Raw genomic sequence first — 11147 nt, 5'->3', positions numbered from 1 at the left:
GAAGAGTAGCCCCCGCTCACCGCAACTAGAGAAAGCCTGCACGCAGCAATGAAGACCGAGCATAGCCAAAAATAAATAAATAAAATAAATAAATTTATATAAATAAAAAAGAAGCAGCTTCATGACAGTCATGGTTATCCTATTTTAGGAATGCTGTCCACGACATCTACAGCAGCTATTCGGAGTCCTCACTCTGTACCCAGGGATACTTTTTTCTCAGGTCTCAGCAACAATTATGCTTCTCCTGAATCATCAGGCAAAAGTATAATTACCATATGATCCAGCAATCCCACTCCTGGGCATATATCCAGACAAAACTCTAAATTGAAAAGATACATGCACCCCTATGTTCATAGCAGCACGATTCACAATAGTCAAAACATGGAAACAACCTAAATGTCCATGACAGAGGAATGGATAAGAAGATGTGGTACATATATACAATAGAATACTACTCAGCTATAAAAATGAATGAAATAATGCCATTTACAGCAACATGGATGCCACTAGAGATTATCATACTAAGTGAAGTAAGTCAGAAAGAGAAAGACAAACACCACATGATATCACTTATATGTGGAATCTAAAATATGGCACAAACAAACCTATCTACAAAACAGAAATAGACTCACAGACATAGAGATCAGAATTGTGGTTGCCAAGGGGGAGGAGGAGAGGGAGAGGGATGGACTGGGAGTTTGGGGTTGGTAGATGCAAACTATTACATTTAGAATGGATAAACAATGAGGTCCTACTATATAGCACAGGGAATTATATCCAATCTCCTGGGATAAACCATAATGGAAAAGAATATTAAAAAAAAGAACTTCTCTGTGTGTATAACTGAGTCACTTTGCCGTAAGCAGAGATTGCCACAACATGGTAAATAATACTTTAATTTAAAAAAAAATAGGTGAAGATATGGAGTAATGTTGAAGAGATAGGAAGGAAAGTAATTTCTGTCTGCTCAGAAAAGTAGGAAGGAGAGAGGTAGTACAGTATAGTGGGAAGAACACAGATCTGGAGTCAGATTGATAGACCTGGGCTAGATTTAGGCTTCACCATTTCAGAGTTGTCTTTGGGAAAACTCCTTAATCTTTGTGTCAATTTCCTCATGTATAAAACGGGGGAACTAGTATCTACTTAAGGTTAGTGGCTGGATAGAAGTGTATGATGCATAATTACAGTGCCTGGCACATAATAGACACTCAAAAGATATTAAGTAAAGCAATTTCCTGAGTTGGAAAAATTAAATGAGACTTGGTCATGGATCAGGTCCTATGAGAGGTGGGAAATACATTCCCTTTCTGATATTTCATTGTTAGTGTAAAGAAATGCAACTGATTTCTGAATGTTAGTCTTGCATCCTGCTACTTTGCTGAATTCATTTATTAGATCTAGTAGTTTTTGTGTGGAGTCCTTAGGGTTTTCTAAATATAGTATCATGTCATCTGTGTATAATGACAATTTTACTTCTTCCCTTCCTATTTGGATACCTTTTTTTTTTTTCTGATTGCTGTGGCTAGGACTTCCAATACTATGGGGTTTTGGGGGGGTGGGGGGGTTTCTTTTATTTTTGGTTGCATTGGGTCTTCGTTGCTGTGCGCGGGCTTTCTCCAGTTGCAGCGAGAGGGGGCTACTCCTCATTGTGGTCCGCGGGCTTCTCATTGCGGTGGCTTCTCTTGTTGTGGGGCACGGGCTCTAGGCGTATGGACTCCAGTAGCTGTGGCACATGGGCTCAGTAGTTGTGGCTCGTGGGCTTAGTTGCTCTGCGGCATGTGGGATCTTCCCAGACCAGAGATCGAACCTGCGTCCCCTGCATTGGCAGGCAGATTCTTAACCACTGCGCCACCAGGGAAGTCCCCAATACAATGTTGAATAGAAGTGGTGAGAGTGGACATCCTTGTCTTGTTCCAGGTTTTAGTGGGAAGGCTTTCAGCTTTTCACTGTTGACTATTATATTGGCTGTGAGTTTGTCGAAAACAGCTTATACTATGTTGAGGTATGTTACCTCTATACCCACTTTGGTAAGAGTTTTTATCATGAATCGATGGTGAATTTTGTCAAATGCTTTTTCTGCATCTATTGAGATGATTATGTGGTTTTTGACTTTTCTTTTGTTTATATGGTGTATTACATTGATTGATTTGCATATGTTGAACCATCCTTGTGAACTTGGGATGAATCCCACTTGGTCGTGTTGTATGATCTTTTTTATGTGTTGTTGGGTTCAATTTGCTAATATTTTGTTGACAATTTTTGCATCTATATTCATCAAAGATAGTGACCTGTAATTTTCTTTTTTGGTAGTATCTTTGTCTGGTTTTGGTATCAGTGTGATGGTGGCTTCATAGAATATCTTTGGGAGTGTTCCCTCTTCAATCTTTTGGAAGAGTTTGAGAAGAATCAGTATAAGTTCTTCGTATGTTTGGTAGAATTTGCCTGTGAAGCATTCTGGTCCTGGACTTTTGTTTATAGGGAATTTTTAAATCACAGATTCTATTTCACTTCTAGTGGCTGGCCTATTCAAATTATCTGTTTCTTCTTGATTCAGTTTTGGTGGGCCGTATATTTCTAGAAAGTCATCCATTTCTTCTAGGTTGTCAAATTTTTTGGCATATAATTGTTCACAGTATTCTTTTTTTTTGTATTTCTGTAGTATCAGTTGAGATTTCTCCTTTTTCATTTCTTATTTTGTTTATTTGGGTTCTCTCTCTTTTCTTCTACTTTTTAAAAAATATTTATTTATTTATTTGGCTGTGCCGGGTCTTAGTTGCAGCACATGCGATCCTTGTTGCACAAATAGTTGTTTTTTTTTTTCTTTTTAATCTGTATACTGGCTAATTTAAGTGGTTTACTTTCCAGTTATGATTTTCTCCTTCCTATATCTTCTTGCTTCTTTTCTATATAAAGAAGACCTTTCAATATTTCTTTTAGGAGAGGTTTAGTATTGCTGAATTCTTTTAGTGTTTGCTTGTCTGAGAAATTCTTTATTTCTCCTCATATTCTAAATGATAATAGTGCTGGGTAGAGTATTCTAGGTTGCAGATTTTTCCTTTTCAAGACTTTGAATATATTTTGCCAGTCTCTTCTGGCCTGCAGTGTTTCTGTAGAGAAGTCAGCTGAAAGCCTTATGGGGGTTCCCTTGTAATTAACTCTTTGTTTTTATCTTGCTGCCTTTAGAATCCACTCTTTATCTTTAATTTTTGCCATTTTTATTATAATATGTCTTGGTGTAGGTCTGTTTGGGTTCATCTTGTTTAGGACCCTCTGTGGTGGATAGTTCCGTGTGAGCTCAGACTCACCCAATGCTGGTGGGAATGTAAAATGGTACAACCATGCTGGCAAACTGTTTGGCAGTTTCTTCAAAAGTTAAATATATACCTATCATATGATTGAGCATTCCACTCCTAGATATTTATTCAAGAGAATCGAAAACATAGGTCCATACAAAGATGTGTACATGACATGTACGTTTGTAATAGCCAAAAATTATTGTCCATGAACAGGCAAACTGATGAAGAAATTGTGGTACAATGAAGTACTGCTTGGCAATAAAAAGGAATAAACTACTTATGCACACAACAATATAGGTGAATCTCAAAATAATCACATTAAGTGAAAGAGGTCAGACAAAAAAGAATACATGCTATGTGATTCCATTTATATAAAATAGAAAATGCCAACCAATCACAAAGTGACGGAAAGCAGATTAGTGGTTACCAGGAAAGGGGAAATAGCATAGAAAGGCAGAGTGAAAGATTGAAAAGGGGCACAAGGAAGTTTCTGGTGTGATAAATATGTTCATTACCTTAATTGTAGTGATGGTTTCACCGACATATACATATGTCAAAACTCATCACATTGTACGCCTTAAATATGTGCAGTTTACTGAATGTCAGCTCTACTTCAATAACACTGTTCAAATATTTAGCTTAAAAAAGCTGATAGTCTTACTTGATTGATTCAAAGTCCTGCTTCCAGATTCTTTCAAAGGCCCTCACCCATAAAAGAAAGCAGCTGAAGGAGCATAGATCTGGGTTTAAAACCCCACTGTGCCACAAAGTTTTTGTATAACCTCAGGCTGGTTACTTAACCTCTCACAGCCTCTCAGTTTCTTTATCCATAAAATGGGACTAATAATTATCTGCCTCACAGGTTTGTTGCTAAAATTTGAATGAGATAAGAGATGAGAGAGCCATAGGTGCCCATATACATGATTCCCCATCTCTGAGAGAGTTAGATTCATTTCTGTTCACTTCTTTTCCCCTCCTTTCTTCTTTCTTTCCAGTCAGGGAGGGATCCTAGTCACAAAGACATTCAGAGGATAAACAATGAGGAGGAAACAGGGCAGAGGGCTTAGATTGTGTTCCCCTGAAAACAGCGCCTGAGACCAGAACTTGAGACTTCCTGGAGAGTGGTCCCAAGGGTCAGGAGGGACGGAGCAGAAAATGTGGGTCAGGGTAGGAGAAAATGCCCCCAAAAGGTACCTACTGAGCTAGCGCCTGTTGTGGAGCTCAGTCTAGCCAGAGGCCCTCTGAAGAACTGTAGAACACACCCCAGAATTGACCCTTTGAAAGAAAGGAGGCTGGGGCACTGACTCATGTCCTCCACTGAGAGGGTCACCCCCAGGGCATTAACTCTCCTCTCCTCTCACCACAGTTCTGTCAACTGAGGGAGAAAAACAGAGACAGGCCTCTTGGATGGGGCACTGGCAGGGTCGTGGGGCCATCCACCGCAGCGGCAGCTCAGATCAAAGGCGGCCTGAGAATGTGTGGCAGGGAGCACCAAAAGCAGCCGCCTCAGGCCCAAAGCCCATCTTTGGGTCAACCATGTGACCTTCTCAACCTTAGACAACCTTACAGCCAAGAAGCTAGAGACTCAGGATTAAAGCCCGAACTCCTCTAGACCACAGGCAGGGACGCAACTGACTTCCTCAATCGCTCCCTCAGGACACTTGTCTGCGGGAGAGGAGTGAGAATACCTGATGGGTGAGTCATTAGAGGAGCCCTGGGAGGAAAGGGTGGGGCTGGGAATTTACCAGAAGGAAAAGCTAGCTATTTCACTGAGCAGCAGTGAAATCATTTTTCTCTGCTCTACCTATAGTGAATTAGAAATGTTCCTCAGATTGGAAATGCAATAATGTTGATTGTATTAATGTCTGTCACTTATTAAGCACATAACATGTGCCTGGAAATGTGCTGTATTATTTTATTTCGTCCTCACACCAGCCCAGCCCTGTAGGTACTATAATTAACTGAAGCTCAGAGAAGTTGAGTAACTTGGCAAATGACAAAGAGCTAGTAACTTGCAGAAGCGCAATTGAATCCCAGGTAGCCTGATCTGAGAGCCTGGACCTTTGACCATTAGGCTATAGTCAACTCCCTATGAGAGAGACAGAGAGAGACAGAGAGAGACAGAGAGAGAGAGACAGAGAGAGAGAGACAGAGAGACAAGGGGAAGAGAGGGAGGAGAACATCCAGCTGGGAAAACTGCCTTACCGGGATGAGAGGGGCTAGGAGAGCACAGAAATTAGATCATCAACATTAACTAGACACAGTAAGTGAAGAGAGAAGGACTCCACACTGATAGTAGAAGGTGCATTATGGTTGTTGTATGTGTGTGGACACTTGTCATTGATGGCTGCTCAAAATCTTTTTAGTCCCTTCATGCTAAGGTAGAAAAAAAAGAAGTTACCCTTTCCAGTCTCCCTTGCCTCGAGTGTGCAGACAGGCAACTTAGGTTCTGCCAGTGGGACACCACTGGGAAACCGGTGTGTGAAGAAACAGATGATAAACAGGGATTCCATTTGCTGGGGCAGGTGGCCCTAGACAGTATGGTTCTTTGTGAAAGCATCAGTCCCTCCACTTTGCTAAGGAAAAACAAGTGAAAAGAGACTTTCGACCTGCTTGGAACACTAAAGGAGAAGGGCATGCCCTGGGCACTGGAGAGGGCTCCCCAAAAAAGAATCCAAGAGGGCTTCCCTGGTGGCGCAGTGGTTGAGAGTCCGCCTGCCGATGCAGGGGACGCGGGTCCGTGCCCCGGTCCGGGAAGATCCCACATGCCGCGGAGCGGCTGGGCCCGTGAGCCGTGGCCGCTGAGCCTGCGCGTCCGGAGCCTGTGCTCCGCAACGGGAGAGGCCACAACAGTGAGAGGCCCGCGTACCGCAAAAAAAAAAAGTTTTCGTTGTTCATTTATTAGTTCAATTCAACAAATATTTACCGGGTACCTACCATGTACCAGCTTTCAAAGAGACTACAGTCTAAGAATTCCCTAAATAGGTTGAAAATAGCATGGACTGACTCCACAAGAATCCATGATGTGGATCCTGGAGTTCCAGGTGCTCGAGAAACCACAGTTAACTGCTGGCCACTTTTGCTCCAACTAGCAGGGCCCATGGACCACTGGACAGAATGGAAAGTTCACACCAAGGTGAGCACCCTCTGGTGAGCCCTGGCCCATGACCCATGAATCACAGGGTTGGGTCTCCCCAAAAAGAACCGAGTGCCTAAGGCTGGCTATATCTAATTCCACAACCTCCAGCCATGGTCAGGCCTTGGGCAGGTAAAATATGGACACCTTCTGTCTACCCTGAATCCTTAAGGCTCCACTTGCTCCTGAGTTCTCCAGGGCCCTTGTCCAGAGTAAATGCTTGGCAAGAACATTTGTTAACCAGAGAAGTTGCATGGAGGATTTGCCGTGGGGGGAGAGGGCAGAGAGGCTCTGAGGTGTTTCCACTGCAGTATACACCACAATATCAGCAACACTCTGCCTGGCCCAATTCGCCTAGCTGACCACAACACCCTGGGAGTGGGTCTTGGTCTTGCCAGCAGACAAATCACTACCAAGGGCAGGAATGCAGACTGTTGGTTGCTTCACACCTACCCCAGCCACCTCCCCCACCAGCTGAAGCCTATGTGAAAATAGCAAAGCTTGATGGTTCAGAGCCAGGCTTGGAGGTCAGTTCCACACACGCTTGGGCCAGGTACTTACACTATCCGTGCTTCCGCTTCCTCACCTGTAAAGAAGTAACAAAGGCAGTACGTATCTCCTTAGGGTTGATGTGAGAATTACCGTAAGCTAATCTATAATATGTACCTCCTACACGGTGAGCTTTAGACACGTGTTAGCTGTGATCTTAAGGCAGCTGGGGGAGAGCGGAAGCGTAGGACCATAATGTCCTCCTCAGCAACATCTCCCCCAATCCTCACCATCCCAGGCTTGGCGGTGGAGCTGGGAATCCGGTGGGAGAAGGGAGAGACAGCAGCTTAGAAGGCGGTTGATTGTGGGTTCCTAGAAGGTAAGGACTCCTTCCGTGGCGCCCTGCATACCCAGTGACAATGAACCTGGCCGTGGCACCCGAGGAACAGCACTAGCTTCCGTTCGGCACCCCACCGGCACCCCCTTCCCCCCGCCCCTGAGGGCGGGACTGCAGAGGCTTCCGTCAAAGAAGGAAGTGGTCCAGGCAGTGTAGAGAAAGCAACCCGGGAAGCGGAATCCGTGCAGTGGCCTGGAGACTGACCCCTCTCCCGGCCCCCAACCCCTCTTCCATGCGTGCGGGCTCGCAACTTCCAGAAGCTTCTCGCACCTTCCAGCCTGATGTCTTGTGTTAAGTTATGGTGAGTGGAGAGTGAGCTATGGTTCCGCAGCCACACACACACACACACACACACACACACACACACACACACACGGCACCCACGGACTTGCTCACAGAACGTGCCAAGGCCAGGGCACAGTGGGGCTCACGGGGGAGGCTGGGGATTGAACTGACCAACACGAGCTGAGTCACGGGGCTTGGGGGGTGGGGCGGTGCGGGGAGCCACGCGGCCTTGGGGCCCTGGCCAGCGGGTGATGAGGCCCCCTCTCTCAGGCACAGCGGTACCTCAGCCCCGCTGGTGCCCATCGAGGAAGTGGAGAACCCCGAGTTCAGGATTTGGCGCTGTCTTCCGGGCACAGCACAGGACTTGGGGTTTGGAAGTGGCGGTGAAGATCGTGAACTCGTGAGTGCCCCGAGCCGCTTGCGGCGGGTGTCTGGTCTGGGAGGCTGGGCAGAGGAGGAGGGGCCGCTGCGTGGCAGGGCCTGAGTGCGGAAGGGAAGGATCTTCCCAGGAGGGACCTCGGCTCCAACCTGCGCCTGAGTGCCGGCTGGCGATATCCAGGGAGGTGAAGGCCATGGCAAGCCTGTTTAACAATCATGTGCTGCCCCTGCTGGGGATCACAAAGAAACTGGAGGGGGGAGTACGTGTCTGGGCCGGCTCTGGTGACTCAATTCATAGAGAACGGTTCCCTGGCGGTGCTGCTACAGCCCCAGTGCCCAAGGCCGGGGCCGCTCCTCTGCCGCCTGCTGCAGGAGCTGGTGCTCGGGATGTGCTACCTGCACAGCCAGAACCCCATGCTTCTACACCGGGACCTCAAGCCCCCCAACGTCCTATTGGACTCAGAGCTGCATGCCAAGGTCAGCGCATCCATTACACAGCCCAACCCCTGGACGAGGTCCTGCCCCAGAGCTGCTCCAGCCCCACCCACTGGACAGAGGACCTGCTGCAGCCCTCTCTTCTGAATACCATCAGCATCTCCCTCTGGACACAGGGCTGCCCAAGTGTCAAGGCTCATCCAGGAGCTTTAGCCCCTCCCATACCAGGTGATAGAGGCCTTGGCCAACATGGTCAGTTCCATGGGTCCACCCCACAGGGCCCTCCAAAGACCCGTGGCTGACCTAGTCCAGGAGACTCAGACCTTGACCCAGCCCCATGGAGTGGGGACCCAGACCTCCAACCAGGAGCCCCACTGGTCCTACCATTCCGCTAACCCTCAACATCCCTTTTACAAGGCTGGGATCATAATATCTGTGCAGGCACAGAAGGGCCTGCACCTTCTGTGGGGGAGAGGAAAGGATTCTGGAGGCTGCTAGGCCCTGTCCATCTCTGTCCATCTCCTCCTTATCTCCTTTTGCAGCTGGCAGATTTGGGCCTGTCCGCGTTTCTGGGAGGCTCACAGTCAGGGACAGGATCTGGGGAGTCAGGGAGCACCCCAGCTTACTTGACCCCAGAACTGTTGGCTGATATAAACTGGAAGGCCTCCATGGCCAGTGATGTCTACAGGTAAGGTACTCCAAACATACATCCCCAATTTCTACACCTCTCTGGGTCCTTCTAAGGGATCGTATATGGAAAGGAGTCTCGTCAGCAGTTGGGTCAGGCCTCAGCTTTTTGTCTCCTGCAGCTTCGGGATCCTAATGTGGGCAGTGCGAGCCAGAAGAGAAGCTGAGAGTAAAACTCTAGGCAGACTCTGGGATCCTTCACCTCAGGTGCCCCCTCCCCCAAACCCCCAATCCCGAAGCCCTCCTCTTCCTGCTTCTTCCTCCTTCTTTACCTGCTCAGGCGGCCCTACTCCTTCCTCACATCTCCTACACTCCCTGCCCCTTTCCGTGATGGTGCAGGTGGCCTTCGTACTCTGAATGCCTTCTCCTCACACCCACACCCCAGTAGTGGACCATAAATCACTGCTGCGGGAAGCAGTGTGTGAGAGGCAGATCCGGCCTGCATTGACTGAGCTGCCGCAGTCTGGCCCTGAGATCCTGGCTTGGAAGTACTGAAGGATTTAATGCAGCACTGCTGGAGCCATGAGCCCCAGAAGAGGCCCTCCTTCCAAGGTGCGCTGGCCACTTAGCTGGCAGTTGAGGTAGGCCTGGATCTGTCAGCAGGGGCTTTTCACTGGAAAAGAAGTTTTGCTCACCTGCCACCCACTCTGCCTTCTCTCCAGAATGCCGACCAAACACCCAGAAAGTCCTCGATCCGGTAAAGAAAGGAGATGTATCTGGTAAAAAGATGAATGCTGCAGTCTCCTCAGTGAGTGGCCAACGCCCTCACCCCACCTAGCAGCTGGGCAGGATGGCACAACGTGGCTCCCTTGACCACCCAATGACTCCCCACTGACCACTGTTCTCTAAGCCTTGACTCTTGTCCCCAGTGTCGCTGCCCCATCCCTGAGTTCCCAGGCAACAGATATGAACCAAGAGACTCCTCCCTTGGGTTTGCTCTGGCTCTCCCACCTCCATGCCCAGCCAGCTCCCCATCCTTGCAGGTAAAGGAGTTCCTGTCTGAGCACAGGGGCAGCAGCAGGTTGTTGTCTGTCCTCAAGCCAGGCCCAGAAAGTACAGAAATGGATGGCCCTGGGGCGACCACAGGAAGCCATGATTCCATGGTCTCTGAAATGATGAACCTGAATCTGGAGGGGTACGACAGGTCTGTTCCTGAAAAATGTACAAACCTTTCTGAGAGCATCAGGGCCCAGAGAGGGCAGGTTCAGCCTGCCTGGACAGCAGAGACCTCTTCAGATTCAACAGCCTGACCTCCTCAAAATCCAGAGACCTTACCTGTCAGAAACCAGAAGCCCAGCCCCACCTCAGCTTGGACCCCAGGTCCTGGACCCCAAGGGTATCAGGTGAGACATTGGTAGGACTAGGGGATGCACTAGGACTTCTGTGAATCCTGTCCCCTTGCTAGGGGAGACTTGGGGCTGAGGGGGTCTGCAGTAGGGGGACAAGGCCCAGGACAGGGGGCCTGAAAGCCCTGTGTTGTTTGCAGGGGGCTGAGAGACGTGACACCAACTGGCCTCCCAGGGCACCAGGGCCAAATCCAGTACCAGGTACCCACTCCCCACTCCTTCCTCCTTCCTTTCCCCTGCTCAATTCTTCCACCAGCTTCTTCCTCAAGACCAAATATAGATACAGGGTACTTGGGGAGGGGAATGAGAAAGGGCTAGAGGCCACCTAACCCAACTTTCTCATTTTATAAATGAAGAAACTGACATCCACTGAGGTCACACAGCAAAGCCTGGATTTGCCCCTGAGCCTTCTGACTTTCCCCAACACCAGCTCTGTGAACCCCTGAATTCCATTCCACGGTTGCCATGTATGCCCAGAGGGTTTCCCATCAGAAAAGACCCAAATATCAGAGTCTCAGATGTTAGTTGCCACTCCTATTGAGCTTCTGCAAACCCAATTCTGAAGGTGCAGCCTGAAGAGCAAGGCTGAAGGTACACCTTGACCCAGTCACTAGCAGGCCCGGAGACCCCACACTTGCATTTCCCCAGGGTGAACGCGAGGTGCCACTGCCTCTCCACCCTGCGGCTCCTCCTCACTT

The 11147-nt window shown here is 48.2% G+C and overlaps 1 protein-coding gene across 1 annotated transcript; it reads left to right on the top strand.

Moving 5' to 3' along the window:
- Nucleotides 1–6396: 6396 nt before the first annotated feature.
- RIPK3 (receptor interacting serine/threonine kinase 3) lies at nucleotides 6397–10887 on the top strand (the record flags this gene model as incomplete). The annotated part of the gene is given in 14 exon segments (XM_079699160.1): nucleotides 6397–6446; nucleotides 7874–7927; nucleotides 7929–7995; nucleotides 8113–8235; nucleotides 8237–8458; nucleotides 8959–9104; nucleotides 9226–9272; nucleotides 9489–9575; nucleotides 9578–9655; nucleotides 9766–9851; nucleotides 10087–10350; nucleotides 10354–10446; nucleotides 10590–10650; nucleotides 10880–10887. Coding segments are annotated over 14 exon segments (1386 nt in total).
- Nucleotides 10888–11147: the final 260 nt, after the last annotated feature.

This window comes from Hyperoodon ampullatus, assembly GCF_949752795.1.
Source record: "Hyperoodon ampullatus genome assembly, chromosome: 3".
Taxonomy (NCBI): domain Eukaryota; kingdom Metazoa; phylum Chordata; class Mammalia; order Artiodactyla; family Ziphiidae; genus Hyperoodon; species Hyperoodon ampullatus.
Note: the sequence above shows the minus strand (reverse complement) of the source record. Positions and strands in the feature narration are given on the sequence as shown.